The following is a 16,618-nucleotide window of genomic DNA, read 5'->3' as shown; positions in this document are numbered from 1 at the left end:
ATATCAACATGCCTTACAGAGCTCTGCTGTCTGGGCCAGCTCAATTTGCCTAAAAGGAAAAAAGAACATTCAAACCCAAACTAATACTTATCATTTAAAACAGATTAGTTAATTTTAGAAATCACATTCAAGAAGAATGGTATCATAACATAATATAGAATATACTATGGACTGTATACCACCTTAATAGATGAATTTCAGTTTCTCTAGTTATCTGATAGAATTTTAAATCACTTCTAACAACACCATGGTACTCTTTCTTATTCTATTTTCTAATTGTCTTCTTTTAAAATTTAATTTTACAAGATAAATTTGATTATTTGTAACAATTTTGGTATGTGTAGTTTCACATACTTAGCTTTAATAAGCTCCATTCTGCACAACTCTACAAACTTTATTTAATGAAACAACAATAACAATGGCTACTGCCTCCCAGTGTTCTTGATAAGTATTAAAACAAAGAGGTTTACAGGGGGATAGATTAATTCTCACAGCACTATGGAAAACATTACTACTACCCCCACCTTTTATAGACTAGTAATTTAAGTCCCACAGCTGATGAATGCCCAAATTGCAATTTAACTCCAGTCTGCTTGATTTCCAACTTTTTAGGCTATCATACTACTCTTCTAATTAGACATATTTCAAAAAGTCCACAGAAAAAAACAAAAATCTACATACAAAGGGAATTTTTCTTTCACCATTAGATGTTACTAGTTCTGCAGCACGTTTATTGCATTTATGGAGCTGAAAGTTAATATTATCTCGTAAGGACAATTACTGACTTAGAAAAACCAGAGATTGTTTATAAGGATTATTATAATCCAACTATTAGGATAATATTACTTTATAATAATTTTATTACAAATACCCCTCATGGTGTTCCAAAATATAATAGTACAGGTCCTAAATCTAAGAATCTAAACTCTAAGAACTTTCTAAGCTTATAAGAAGTTCTGATTTCAAAGAATATGCTTGCGTATCAGCTTTAAACAACAAAACAAAACAAAATAAAAAACTTACTCCCGAACAACTGAGCCACTTCACGTACTAACTGTGAGGCGATTGTCTAGTCCCACTAGGTGCAAGGCACTGAACCTTTCTCCCTGCTGCTTTTAAGCAGATGTATGCTGGGCATCACTGATTCCTGTCGTTCCTCTTGCAGAGAGGAAATAGGCAAGAAAGGCAAACACCCATGCATGCTCCTGTCACAGAAAGTGGCAGAGCAAGGACTCAGATCCAGGCTACATTAAATCAAACTCTTGCCATTCTCTATGTAAATTTCACTAATCACGATCTTTCTTTTGTAGAACAAGGTATCAAACTCAGGGCCTTGAATATGTAAGGCAAACAACAATCACAATTCTACTGTTCAAAGTACTATGAAACAGAAGGTAAACAACCTAAAAAATGTTAAATATTTAAGGGGCACAGAAGATTTAAATAAAATGCCTATCACATGGTTTCTTACAACATATAAATTTAAAAATTTACTCCCATTCATTGACCTAACTCATAATAGTATTCTAAAGCTTTCAAGATCAAGTGACCTTTGGTTAAAAAAAAAAAACAAGAAACAAATAACAGATGGCATTATTATGAAATATTCCAAACTACTGGCTAAAAGCCTATTTAGATATACAAACAAATAACATAAGAGCAACAAACATTCACATAGAAAGACCCTGCAACTTTCTAAAACCCCATTAGCATCTCCCTCTTTATGCCTCCCTTTCCACAGTTATAAAGATTACTATCATATAATCTTGAACCTTACTTTTTGCCCACAAAAAAAAGAGACCAAAACCTTTGTCAAAATAACTGAACCAGAATCTAGTTTAAGTAACAACTATCACAAAACAGCTTCCTGTTGGATTGGGATGACAAGTGTTAGCCACACACACAAATGAGACAATCTACATAGATGTTAAAACAATCTCCCTAAGTTTACCACATAGTTACAACAGTTCTATTTCAATTTTAATTTTTAAGAGTGCATTATTGAAACAGCCTTCTAGAAAATCTCAATTACCGTTACCAGTCAGCATCATTCTCACAGGAGATTAGGAATGGAATATAAAATGTCACGTTTATACAGCTCATAAATTCAGCTGTTTATAAAGTCCCCATGAAGAAGGAAAGCTTGGAATCCCAGTGCATACAGCACTGAAATGACCTGACATTTTGAGGTAGACACAGTTAAGTTTAATGGGAAACATAGTAGCAAAGTTTTCAGTTATAGTTACTGTAACTTGTATAACCTAACATTCCTAGAGGATTTTTATATTAAGAAGTTTGGAATCATTAGAATACCAGTAAGAACATCAGAATGAAAGCATCAAATAGAACTGTTTTGAAGAAAACAATTTTAGTACCTACCTGTGTCAGGTACAAGGGAAGACCAGCCTGTTTTTATTTTGTTCCAAATCAGAGGAAGCTTGCCTGTTAAGATAAAGGATTGAGCAGGAAGTGAAGATCCACTTAAATATATTTAAAGTGCAAATTTACTAGGTATCACCAAACACCCAGAAGTCAACAAAATGATGTATTTAAAAAAAATCAAGCCAGGTGCAGGACTTAAACCACAGCACTCAGAGACTGAGGGCAGGCATATCTCTGTGAGTTCGAGGGTAACCTGGTCTACAAAGTGAGTTCCAGGACAGTCAGGGCTATACAGAAAACCCTGACTCAAAACCAAAACAAAATTCTGACAGTTAGCTTTAGTGTTGAACCATTATGACTCTAGATATCAATAGTAGCATATCTGACAAACAAATATGCATGTATTACTGGCAAGAAAATACACTGTTAACAAAACATGTCTATGCTGCTACAGCAGACTAGACAAAGGCATATTTGGAAAACAGCTGTGTAAGAAATATAGTAAAACACACATTTAAATAACTAACACTATTTGGATTTGTATTAAAGAGTCAGACCACACAAGCAGACCATCATGTACTTAGGTGATGCCATGTGAACCTTCTCTCTATTTTAATTGGTCAATCAAAGGTTAGAGTCTATGATTGAGTAGTGGAGGGGAAAGGTGGGATTGGAGGTTCAAAAGGGGGAGCAGGTAGAGGAAGAAAAAGAGAAGGAAGAGGAGGAAGCCACTATGGACCACATGGATGGGAGAAAGCACAAATCTTAGTGATTGGGAAGTAAGTATTTTGCCAATGAAGACATATGACTTATAATTAAAATATTTGGATTACGTGTCATTTATATGGGCTATAAGGGTTGGAAATTTTAGCAACAAATTCGTGCACCTTATATCCAGCTTAGAACTGAACTAAATTGAGAGGAAAATCCAGCCCCCTATATCCTAAACAACCAGAGGTAACAACGCAGCCCTGAGCTGGACCACAAGGTGGCGCCAATGTCACAGCACAGTTGGGGTTCCCTGAGCCTGAGAAAAACTCAAGGACACAAAATCAATGCTGCCTGAAAAGCAACATTCACAGCTGAAGATCAGCAATTGAACAACAACAGCTATCTTTCCAGAGCTTTCTTCACAGACACAGCAGACTGATCTAGGCATTTCAGCTGCAAGCCAAACTTCCCCTGCAGCTTTCGAATTTCCAATATCCCCCCACCACACTTCTAAACAGGGCACAGGACAGACAAACCAGCTCTCCCAAATGCTTACACTGCAGGCTGCCTAATATCAACACACATGCTGAAGGCTATAGGCCAGACAAAAGATCCAGAGGGCAAAAAAACACAAAAGCCAAGGATCTTTGTGTGGTCAGCCCCTCCCTACTAATTAAAGACCAATAATAAATACTAGTAAAGACTAATAAAAAGGCCAATAATAAATACTAATAAAAAACTAATAATAAAAGAACCACAATTTTCTAAATCCAACACCAGAGGGAAACAAACATACCAAATAATAAGACCAAATATTAAGAAATAAATAGTTATTACTGCAATTGTTTTCTCATTCATTTCCTTCCACATGAATAAGGTGCTACAGAGAATTAAGGAGTTTCTTAACTAGTGATTATAAAAAGCAATGATATTTTTAAACAATTTTTTGTTTCTCAGAGTATATGTGACCGAAGTCTAGAAATTAAAGTTGCCAAGGTACATTGAAGAAAATTTTGCATTTTCTAGAGACTAACTCTAAAACCTGTACTAGGATAGACTCTGAAGTAACACTTTACCAGCAAAACTTGTAATTATAAACATTATGATCTACCCTCATTAAGCATAGCAAATATTTTGATTGATTAGTACTTAGTTTTAACTCAACAAACCTGTCCCTAATAGTTAGTTTCAGTCATCACAGAGACAACAGTACAATACTATACTAATGAAAATGTAGCTCTAGCTTTTGTCTCTATAACAAGGACTAAAGACTGCTAAGGACTGCTAAGGACTAAAGAGTGCTAATAATCACATACATTAAGAGTCATAGCCCAGAGAAACAGATGACACTATGTACTAGATACTTGTGCAATGTTCCTAATTCTCAGTATTACCAGCAATGCTGAGATAAACTAAAATACGTTAAATTGTTCTATGCAAAATATCTACTTCCTCAGGACAAAATTCTTGACAGTAAAGTGAACTTTAAGGGTTACAGTTTATGAACACTGAAAACACAGAGTTGGTGTATAAAGTCACATCATACCTGAAACCATATCATAAACTAAAAAGAAAATAATTATCTAGACATGTAACTGTCTTTATTCATTAAACACACCCATTTTCCCAGTCATCATTCTCAGATTGCTTCCTCCAACAGCCCTGCCTCGTGGTGGGTAGAAAAAATTAAGTCAATTTTATATAATAATGTACTCTTCGTTGATATTTATCAAGGGAAATGGGAAATTTGAAAATTCAAATGTCCAATTAACGGAAGACAAAAGATTAATGCCAAGTAAATTTTGTCAAATGCATTATTTTCAGGATGCTTTATCAGTACAATCTGTCCAGAGAACTTCCTCCCTACAGTTTAAGCCTCATATTTAAACACATTTCAACCTTTCAACTGGCTGAGTGAGGTCTATAGAGAATGAATCCATGCCCTCCTGAATAACAGAACTTAACATTCACTTTGCATAAAACATCAATAAATCAAATTAACAGTCACTTACTTGTTACCACTACTTAGTTAAACAATCTACTAAAATATTCCCTTTGGAGTGTTTGTAGAAAGATACAGAGAGGAGGGGATATGTTCTATGGTGATGTGGTGAGGTATGGGAGAATGGGGTGCCTCAGCAGGCCCATGCCAAGGCATCCCTTCCCCCTGAGGACCAGCCACATGATGGTATAGTATAGAATAGAGTTTATTAAGGGCATGGGGAGGGGAGTTAAGAGGGTGGTAGAGGCAGAGAAAGAGACACTAGAGAAGTAGAGTAGAGATGTAGAGGCCAACCATGGCACGTGGAGAGAGAGGGGGGAAGGCAATGAGAGAAGAGAAAAAGGGAAGCAGGAAAAGAGCAAGGGAGGAGCAAGAGACCAAGAGGGCAAGAGAGCAAAGAGGGGGCAACCAGGCTCTTTTATAGTGGGTCAGGCCTACCTGGCTATTGCCAGGTAACGATGGGATGGAGTTTGGACAGAATGCTAACATCCTTCATCATCTGACAGAAAATGGCTCTTAAACTAGGTCATACTAGCCAATCAAGAAAACACACACAGTATAACACACCTGCCATACAAACTGCACCCCGTGAGAAGTTCATTAAAAGAACACAGCACAAGGGACTGATTATCAGGATAAAATATGTAATACATGAAGCTGAAATATAATACAGCAAGGGGGTATTACTGCACACCCATGCCAAGATGTGCTCTTGAGAAATTACTACATGCAAGAGATCAGGTGTGAGGAGGTTTACTGGGAGATAGCAGAGGGGTGAGGACCTGCAGACTGGGTAGAGGCAGACAAGAGCAGAGCCATGAGGGCAGATAAGGGAAGAGGGGGCCAGAGGACAGAAAACACTGGCAGAACTAAACTGTACCATACAACACCAGGATTACCAAACACTGACACGTCTCTAGCTTCAGTCTTAGGGACTAACTAGTAAGCTCATTATTAGACCAAAAGAGGCAGAAAGTCAAATTTTTCTAGCCACAACTTAGACTATCACTGCATTACATTTCATAAATTAATACAATATTTACACTGCTTTTGGTAATTATGCATGTTTATATCAAAGATTATTATATGAAGCATTAAATACCCTATTAAAATCAAATTAGCTTTTGTAAGATTTATAAGAATCTTTAACACTTAAAACATATTTTATCCACACACATGACTCTTTAGTTTTTGAAATGACCTTTGATTTGGTTTCTCTTTCTGAAATTTGTATTAATGACATATTATATACATGAAATATGGCTAAAGACACACAGAAGTTGTCAGCTAAGTCATAGGAGTAAAAAAGAAAATTTAAATGTTTTAGGGGCATATGGAAAAGGCCCTGAGAATAAATTACTAATTCTGTGAACAGAAGAGTTTTGCTTTCAATTTTGCTCCAGGCAGGTGTGAGGGTGTTCAATGGTGTATTCATTACAAGCCCAGAACTGCCATGTGTTTCTCTCAAATTCTCCTTAAGTAGCTTATTTACCAGTCCTGAAGACTTTATCCCTTAAGAGTCAGAGAAATTCCTATTAGAAAATTACTGTTTCCAAGAAACTCTGAATCTATACACCTACTTTTAAAAGCAAATGACTTGAGAATTCTGCTAATGTGTATGTCATAGTCATTAATGTAACTGAATAAGAATGTCCCCCACAGACTCAGATATTTGGACACTTAGCTGGTGGTGCTCCTTGGAAGGAATTAACAGATGCGGCCTTGCTGGAGGAAGTGAGTCCCCAGAGGTCAGCATTGAGAGGTTAAAGACTGTTGCCATATTCAGTCTGCTTTCTCTGCTTCACACTTTGTGCCTGCAGATGTGAGCTCTCTGCATTCTACTCCAGCTGCCACGCCTGCTGCTTGCTGCATTGCTGCCCATCATGATGTCTATTAAACTATAAGCAAAGTTACTTTCTCATGGGAAGGGGAACAGGAAGGTCGCTTCCTCAGGTTTGCAGCTTGCTTGGGAGAACATCAGGTTCTCTGCGTGAGGAAGTGTCTCCTCTGTCTTGGTCGGCTGAGAATGACAAAGACCCTAGGTTGCCTGGAAACTAGCAAGCTGCGAGCAATCTCCTCATGCGATTTCTCTACAGATAATAAAATATATCTTCAAATTTAAAGCCAGGTATGGGGTATTACACATATAATTTCAGTGTCTGGGAGGTAGAATGAGGAGAATCAGGAGTTCAAGGACAGCTTCATTTGCATAATGAGCTCAGGACCAGGCTAGGCTACAGAAACAGTATCTGTTCTGAATGAATAAATACATACATACATACATACATACATACATACATAAAAAATTAAAAATAGTAATTCATTTGATTGCTCATTTAAGAGCACCTATGCTCACCAAGGTTTCTGCTGTGAAAAGCCAGTGAGAAAATCCTTATTGATGGTGTAATAAGGAGGGTAGACAGGTCTGATACTCAGATAGATGCTTAGACTATAGATATGGATCAGGAGTGCAGTACTTGCCTGTCTTTCAAGAGGCTGTGAGCTTGGTGTCTATATTGAAGAAAAAACACCACCAAGCAAAGCCCACAAGAAACTAAAACTGTTTTCTATACAAAATTGTCCCAACCAAAGACACCTCCCAAGTAATGGAAATTAGTCAAGTATCAGAAGAGAACAAAATTTACAAAGATCTGCTACTTCTCCCCCAAATGGGGTTCTTTCCACTCTGAGACCAATCTGTCAAGTCCAGAGGAGTGGCTGAAAAGTAGCCATGTTTTTAACAAACACCATACTAAAAGAATGAGGACTGCAGTCTACAAATCTTCCAAATATTCTGATCTCTATATAAGGGGTTAGTATCTCAGAAATAAGAACAAACTAGAAGTAAACAAATCAAGTTTTCCAGAAATTAAACCCCACCTCACTTTAGTTTATCTGTGAAGTGGACTGAAGTAACTGGCAAGAAGCAACTGGCAAGACCAACTATATTCCATGTAGTGGCTATCCCTGGTGGTCAACTTGACTATATCTGGAATGAACTCTGACCTGGATCTTGGCTTAGAGATCTTGAGACACAGTGGCTATGAATCCCAGAAGATTTTGACAGGGAAATCTCTAAGTTCAAAGTCATCAGGGAGCAGGGCAGTGGTGGTACACACCTGTAATCCCAGCACTCTGGGAGGCAGAGGCAGGTAGATTTTTGAGGCCAGCCTGGTCTACAGAGTGAGTTCCAGGACAGTCAGGACTATACATAGAAACCCTGTCTCAATCAACCAAAAAAAAAAAAAAAAAAAAAAAAAAAGGAAACAAGAGTTGAACCTAACCAACTCTACAGTCTACTATCATTCTATACACTTAAAGAAAACAACACAGACAGATACACACAAACACACCCACAAACACACACACACAAAAATCCCTTCATGGGCTAGAGAAATGTCCCACTGGCTCCACAATTTAGAGTACTGAATGATTGTTTAAAAAAAAAAGGATTTGTATCTAGTACCTTTATAGGGGCTCACAATCACCTGTGACTACATATGAACAGATACCATAGGCAAAATGCCTACCATATTCTTTAGTTTTACCCTCCCTAGTACAGAGGATCAAATTCCTCTAATCTTTTTTTTTTTTGAATTTTCGAGACAGAGTTTTTCTGTATAGACCTGGCTGTCCTGGAACTCACTCTGTAGACCAGGCTGGCCTCAAACTCAGAAATACTCATGTCTCTGCCTCTCAGAGTGCTAGGACTACAGGTATGTACCACCACTGCCCGGCGAAATCCTCTATTCTTAAAGGAAGTTTTGTTAATTCAATATCAAGAACACATTTGTAGAGCCGGGCGGTGGTGGTGCACGCCTGTAATCCCAGCACTCTGGGAGGCAGAGGCAGGTGGATTTTTGAGTTCGAGGCCAGCCTGGTATACAGAGTGAGTTCCAGGACAGCCAGGACTACACAGAGAAACCCTGCCTCGAAAAAATCAAATCAAAAAAAAAAAAAAAAAAAAAGAACACATTTGTAAAATGTTAATATCTGGGAGTGGTTGGATATGCAGAGAAGGAACATTTGTAATCAGTTTAATTTCTTTCTTTCTTTCTTTCTTTCTTTCTTTCTTTCTTTCTTTCTTTCTTTCTTTCTTTCTTTCTTTCCTTCCTTCCTTCCTTGTTTGTTTGTTTGTTTGCTTGCTTGCCTTCTTGCTTACTTTTTTTTGGATTTTTCGAGACAGGGTTTCTTTGTGTAGCTAGCCCTGGCTATCCTGCAATGCACTCTGAAGCCCAGCTATTGTTATGCATTTTGATTAAAAAAAAAAACTTTTAAAAGGTTTGGTTCATCTGGCACTTAAAAGAAATAGACAAAAAGCAGGAGAAAAACATGTGGCTGTGACTTCTTTCTGGTGGCTTAAGTGAAAAACTCTCTGACTGTGAGTTTGAGGCTAGCCAAGTTGACAGAGCAAGTTCCAGGCCAGGCCTGCAGGGCCTACACAAAGAGAAACACTATTTTGAGGCCAGACAAAGCAAAGCAGAAAGGGTTCTGCTTTTTAATTTACACACATATGCTTTTTGTTGTTGTTGTTTGGTTGGTTTTTGGGTTTTGGTTCCCCACCCCCACCCCCAAGACTGGGTTTCTCTGTATAGCCCTGGCTGTCCTGGAATTCACTCTGTAGACCAGGCTGGCCTCAAACTCAGAAATCCGCCTGCCTCTGCCTCCCAGAGTGCTGGGATTACAGGCGTGCGCCCACCGCCTGGCCTTTTGTTTTTCTTTTTTTTTGGGTTTGACATATGCTTTTTCTAGTACTATTGACCATAGAATTTTGATCATGAAGGCATGTTGGATTTTGTTTGTTTATTTGTTTTGTTTTTTTGTTTTTCGAGACAGGGTTTCTCTGTGTAGCTCCAGCTGTCCTGGAACTCACTCTGTAGACCAGGCTGGCCTGAAACTCAGAAATCCGCCTGCCTCTGTCTACCAGAGTGCTGGGATTACAGGCGTGCACCACCACCACCCGGCAACAAAACCAACTTTTAATAAACAAGTAGATACCAGGAAATGCTCACAAAAATACTTAGCCTTTATTTCTCTTTCCTATAACAACCATTCAAAGAATGCAGAGACAATAGTAATTTTTAATTTTTATTTTTTGAAAGTAAAAAAAAGGCCTCAGCCAGGCGGTGGTGGCGCATGGCTGTAATCCCAACACTCTGGGAGGCAGAGGCAGTCAGATTTCTTTTTTTTTTTTTTTTTTTTTTTTTTTTTTTTTTTTTTTTTTTTTTTTTTTTTTTTTGTCTTTTTTTTTATTTGATATAATTTATTTACATTTCAAATGATTTCCCCTTTTCTAGCCCCCCCCCCACTCCCCGAAAGTCCCGTAAGCCCCCTTCTCTTCCCCTGTCCTCCCTCCCACCCCTTCCCAGTTCCCCGTTCTGGTTTTGCCAAATACTGTTTCACTGAGTCTTTCCAGAACCAGGGACCACTCCTGCTTTCTTCTTGTATCTCATTTGATGTGTGGATTATGTTTTGGGTATTCCAGTTTTCTAGGTTAATAACCACTTATTAGTGAGTGCATACCATGATTCACCTTTTGAGTCTGGGTTACCTCACTTAGTATGATGTTCTCTAGCTCCATCCATTTGCCTAAGAATTTCATGAATTCATTGTTTCTAATGGCTGAATAGTACTCCATTGTGTAGATATACCACATTTTTTGTATCCACTCTTCTGTTGAGGGATACCTGGGTTCTTTCCAGCATCTGGCAATTATAAATAGGGCTGCTATGAACATAGTAGAGCATGTATCCTTATTACATGGTGGGGAATCCTCTGGGTATATGCCCAGGAGTGGTATAGCAGGATCTTCTGGAAGTGAGGTGCCCAGTTTTCGGAGGAACCGCCAGACTGCTTTCCAGAGTGGTTGTACCAATTTGCAACCCCACCAGCAGTGGAGGAGTGTTCCTCTTTCTCCGCACCCTCTCCAACACCTGCTGTCTCCTGAATTTTTAATCTTAGCCATTCTGACTGGTGTAAGATGAAATCTTAGGGTTGTTTTGATTTGCATTTCCCTAATGACTAATGAAGTGGAGCATTTTTTAAGATGCTTCTCCGCCATCCGAAGTTCTTCAGGTGAGAATTCTTTGTTTAACTCTGTACCCCATTTTTTAATAGGGTTGTTCGGTTTTCTGGAGTCTAACTTCTTGAGTTCTTTATATATATTGGATATTAGCCCTCTATCTGATGTAGGATTGGTGAAGATCTTTTCCCAATTTGTTGGTTGCCGATCTGTCCTCTTGACGGTGTCCTTTGCCTTACAGAAACTCTGTAACCTTATGAGGTCCCATTTGTCAATTCTTGCTCTTAGAGCATACGCTATTGGTGTTCTGTTCAGAAACTTTCTCCCTGTACCGATGTCCTCAAGGGTCTTCCCCAGTTTCTTTTCTATTAGCTTCAGAGTGTCTGGCTTTATGTGGAGGTCCTTGATCCATTTGGATTTGAGCTTAGTACAAGGAGACAAGGATGGATCAATTCGCATTCTTCTGCATGCTGACCTCCAGTTGAACCAGCACCATTTGTTGAAAAGGCTATCTTTTTTCCATTGGATGTTTTCAGCCTCTTTGTCGAGGATCAAGTGGCCATAGGTGTGTGGGTTCATTTCTGGATCTTCAATCCTGTTCCATTGATCCTCCTGCCTGTCACTGTACCAATACCATGCAGTTTTTAACACTATTGCTCTGTAGTATTGCTTGAGGTCAGGGATACTGATTCCCCCAGATTTTCTTTTGTTGCTGAGAATAGTTTTAGCTATCCTGGGTTTTTTGTTGTTCCAGATGAATTTGATAATTGCTCTTTCTAACTCTGTGAAGAATTGAGTTGGGATTTTGATGGGTATTGCATTGAATCTGTATAGTGCTTTAGGCAAAATGGCCATTTTAACTATATTGATTCTACCGATCCATGAGCATGGGAGGTTTTCCCATTTTTTGAGGTCTTCTTCCATTTCCTTCTTCAGAGTCTTGAAGTTCTTGCCATACAGATCTTTCGCATGTTTGGTAAGAGTCACCCCAAGATACTTTATACTGTTTGTGGCTATTGTGAAGGGGGTCATTTCCCTAATTTCTTTCTCAGCCTGCTTATCCTTTGAGTATAGGAAGGCCACTGATTTGCTTGAGTTGATTTTGTAACCTGCCACTTTGCTGAAGTTGTTTATCAGCTGTAGGAGCTCTCTAGTGGAGTTCTTTGGGTCACTTAGGTAGACGATCATGTCGTCTGCAAATAATGATAGTTTGACTTCCTCCTTTCCAATTTGTATCCCTTTGACCTCCTTATGTTGTCGAATTGCCCGAGCTAGTACCTCAAGTACAATATTGAAAAGATAAGGAGAAAGGGGGCAGCCTTGTCTGGTCCCTGATTTCAGTGGGATTGCTTCAAGTTTCTCTCCGTTTAGTTTGATGCTGGCTACCGGTTTGCTGTATATTGCTTTTACTATGTTTAGGTATGGGCCTTGAATTCCTGTTCTCTCCAAGACTTTAAGCATGAAAGGATGCTGAATTTTGTCAAATGCTTTTTCAGCATCCAATGAAATGACCATATGATTTTGTTCTTTGAGTTTGTTTATGTAGTGGATTGTATTGATGGATTTCCGTATATTGAACCAACCCTGCATTCCCGGGATAAAGCCTACTTGATCATGGTGGATGATCGTTTTGATGTGTTCTTGGATTCGGTTGGCAAGAATTTTGTTGAGTATTTTTGCATCGATGTTCATAAGGGAAATTGGTCTGAAGTTCTCTTTCTTTGTTGGATCTTTGTGTGGCTTTGGTATCAGCGTAATTGTGGCTTCGTAGAAGGAATTGGGTAGTGTTCCTTCTGTTTCTATTTTGTGGAATAGTTTGAAGAGTATTGGTGTTAACTCTTCTTTGAAGGTCTGGTAGAATTCTGCACTGAAACCATCTGGTCCTGTGCTTTTTTTGGTTGGAAGACTTTCTATGACTCCTTCTATTTCTTTAGGCTTTATGGGACTGTTTAGATGGTCTAGTTGGTCCTGATTTAATTTTGGTATTTGGTATCTGTCAAGGAAATTGTCCATTTCCTCCAGATTCTCCAGTTGTGTTGAGTACAGGCTCTTGTAGTAGGATCTGATGATTTTTTGGATTTCCTCAGTTTCCGTTGTTATGTCTCCCTTTTCATTTCTAAGTTTGTTAATTTGGATACTTTCTCTGTGCCCTTTGGTCAGTCTGGCTAAGGGTTTATCTATCTTGTTGATTTTCTCAAAGAACCAGCTCCTAGTTTTGTTGATTTTTTGTATGGTTCTCTTTGTTTCTACTTGATTGATTTCGGCCCTGAGTTTGATGATTTCCTGCCTTCTACTCCTCCTGGGTGAAATAGCTTCTTTTTGTTCTAGGGCTTTCAGGTGTGTCATTAAGTTGGTAATGTATGCTCTCTCCATTTTCTTTTTGGAGGCACTCAGGGCTATGAGTTTTCCTCTTAGCACTGCTTTCATTGTGTCCCATAGATTTGGGTATGTTGTGTTTTCATTTTCATTGTGTTCTAAAAAGTCTTTAATTTCTTTCTTTATTTCTTCCTTGACCAAGGTGTCATTGAGTAGAGTATTGTTCAATCTCCACGTGTTTGTGGGTTTTCTGTTGTTTCTGTTGCTATTGAAGACCACTTTTATTCCATAGTGATCAGATAGGAGGCATGGGATTAGTTCTATCTTTTTATATTTGTTGAGGTCTGTCTTGTGACCAATTATATGGTCGATTTTGGAGAAGGTACCATGAGGTGCTGAAAAAAAGGTATATTCTTTTGTTTTAGGATAGAATGTTCTATATATATCAGTTAAATCTAATTGGTCCAAAGCTTCAATTAGTTTCATTGTGTCCTTGTTTAGTTTCTGTTTTCCTGATCGGTCCATTGAGGAAAGTGCAGTGTTGAAGTCACCAACAATTATTGTGTTAGGTGCAATGTGTGCTTTGAGTTTTAATAAAGTTTCTTTTATGAAAGAGGGTGCCCTTGCATTTGGAGCATAGATGTTCAGGATTGAGAGTTCTTCTTGTTGTATTTTTCCTTTGACCAGCAAGAAGTGTCCCTCAGAGTCTCTTTTGATGACTTTGGGTTGAAAGTCAATTTTATCTGATATTAAAATGGCTACTCCAGCTTGTTTCCTGAGACCATTTGCTTGTAAAATTGTCTTCCAGCCTTTTACTCTAAGGTAGTGTTTGTCTTTGACCCTTAGGTGTGTTTCCTGTAAGCAGCAAAATGTAGGGTCCTGTTTACGTATCCAGTCAGTTAGTCTGTGTCTTTTTATTGGGGCATTGAGTCCATTGATGTTAAGAGATATTAAGGAATAGTGATTGTTACTTCCTATCATTTTTGACGTTATTTTTTAAATTTGATTGCTTAACTTATTTGGGTTTGATGAAAGGTTACTATCTTGCTTTTTTCAGGGTGGAGTTTCCCTCCTTGTATTGGTGTTGTCCTCCTATTATCCTTTTTAGGGCTGGGTTTGTGGATAGATATTGGGTGAACTTGGTTTTGTCGTGAAATATCTTAGTTTCTCCATCTATGGTGATTGAGAGTTTTGCTGGATATAGTAGTTTTGGTTGGCATTTGTGTTCTCTTAGAGTCTGCATGAGATCTGCCCAGGACCTTCTAGCCTTCATAGTCTCAGGTGAAAAGTCTGCTGTGATTCTGATAGGTCTTCCTTTATATGTTACTTGGCCTTTTTCTCTTACTGCCTTTAGTATTCTTTCTTTGTTTAGAACATTTGGTGTTTTGATTATTATGTGACGGGAAGTATTTCTGTTCTGGTCCAGTCTGTTTGGAGTTCTGTAGGCTTCTTGTATATTCATGGGCATCTCTCTCTTTAGGTTAGGGAAGTTTTCTTCCATAATTTTATTGAAGATATTTGCTGGCCCTTTAAGTTGTAAATCTTCACTCTCATCTATGCCTATAATCCTTAGGTTTGGTCTTCTCATTGTGTCCTGGATTTCCTGGATATTTTGGGTTACAAGCTTTTTGCACTTTGCATTTTCTTTAACTGTTGAGACCATGGTTTCTATGGAATCTTCAGCATCTGAGATTCTTTCTTCTACCTCTTGTATTCTGTTGTTGATATTTGCATCTCTGTCCCCTGATTTCTTCCCAAGGCTTTCTATCTCCAAAGTTGTCTCCCTTTGAGTTTTCTTAGTTGTTTCTACTTCTGATTTTAGATCCTGGATGGTTTTGCTTAGCTCCTTCCCTTGCATGTTTGTGTTTTCCTGTAATTCTTTAAGAGATTTTTGTGTTTCCTCTTTCATGAGCTCAGCCTGTTGACCAAAGTTCTCCTGTATTTCTTTAAGAGATTTTTGTGTTTCGTCTTTCATGACCTCAGCCTGTTGAGCAAAGTTCTCCTGTATTTCTTTAAGTGTTTTTTGCATTTCCTCCTTGTTGGCTTTTGTATTCTCCTGGATTTCTTTCAATGATTTTTGTGTTTCCCTTGCAAGGGCTTCTAACTTTTGATCCATTTTCTCCTCAATGACCTTCATGTGTTCCTGTACCAGCATCATGACCAGTGATTTTAAATCCAAATCTTGTTTTACTGGTGTGATGGGGTATCCAGGACTTGCTGGTAGAGGAGAATTTGGTTCAGATGTTGCCATATTGCCTTGATTTCTGTTAGTGACGTTTCTGCGTTTGCCTTTTGCCATCTAGCTCTCACTGGTGTTACTTGGTCTTGTCAGTGCTGGACTCACCAGTGCAAGCTGCCCCTTCCCCGTTGGCCTCTGGTGCACAGCTTACACTCTGCACTGCCTATAGACAGGGTGCTGTTTTCCAGGCTGTTCAGATCCCAAAGCAGGCACCTGAAGGCTCCCGCTGGGGCCCGCAGGATTTATCGGAGCACACCGACTTTTCCCAGCTGGCCGCCCGGAAGCCCCCACTAGCCTCTTGAGGGACCTGGAGATGTGGCGGCCACCCAGGCTGATCTGAAGCGGAGAGATTTGAGCTGGGGGCTTCTGCCTGAGGCCTTGCCCCAGATTGTGTCTGTGGACCAGGTGGAACCCGTGTGCACCCCCAGGGAGCTCCGAAGGTGAATGTTGCTGTGACCTCCCCTGTGCTCCGCTCACTCCGCTGGGCAGCCGATTTCCCCAACCGGGCTGGCGCACACTAGGTTAGCCTTGTCGCCTGGGCCCTGAGTCCAGGCAAACGCCTGGGAGGCCAAGGTCCGAGCAAAGTTCCCCTAGGGCTATGTCTGTTATTTGGGTCCGCCAGGTGACCCGGATGGCGGGCGTGCGCGTCCGCGCTCCGCGAAAGCACCGGGAGAGTCTGTTGTGCTAATAACCTCCTGGGCTGGTTGACACACAGATGGCCCACCAAGCCGCCCAGTTCTTGGGGTCAGTCCTGTGCCTTTTGGGGCCTAGACCCCCGTTTTGTTAGCCTCAGGCTACGCTTGTTAGCAGTCTCTGCCCTCCCGAGCACTCTGGCTCCTGTAGGCAAAATGGCGGCGCGTGCACCGGCCGGGGCAAAAAAAAAAAAAACTCCTGGCTGGGTTGGCGCCCCGATGGCCACTCGAACAGCCCAGGGCCTGGGTGCAGG

At 39.6% G+C, this 16,618-nt stretch overlaps 1 protein-coding gene across 1 annotated transcript in view; it reads right to left on the bottom strand.

Moving 5' to 3' along the window:
- LOC127665603 (probable ubiquitin-conjugating enzyme E2 C) overlaps positions 1 to 16,618 on the bottom strand; it is a 189,409-nt gene that overhangs the window by 75,830 nt on the left and 96,961 nt on the right. The window contains exons 6-7 of the mRNA XM_052158093.1: positions 2,380 to 2,442; positions 13 to 49 (exon numbers count right to left, since the gene is read on the bottom strand). Coding sequence (XP_052014053.1) covers positions 13 to 49; positions 2,380 to 2,442 — 100 coding nt within the window. The remainder of the gene's footprint in view (positions 1 to 12; positions 50 to 2,379; positions 2,443 to 16,618) is intronic.

Source organism: Apodemus sylvaticus, chromosome 15 (genome assembly GCF_947179515.1).
Source record: "Apodemus sylvaticus chromosome 15, mApoSyl1.1, whole genome shotgun sequence".
NCBI classification, from domain to species: Eukaryota; Metazoa; Chordata; class Mammalia; order Rodentia; family Muridae; genus Apodemus; species Apodemus sylvaticus.
The sequence above is the reverse complement of the archived record's forward strand: the minus strand, read 5'-3'. Positions and strand labels throughout refer to the sequence as shown.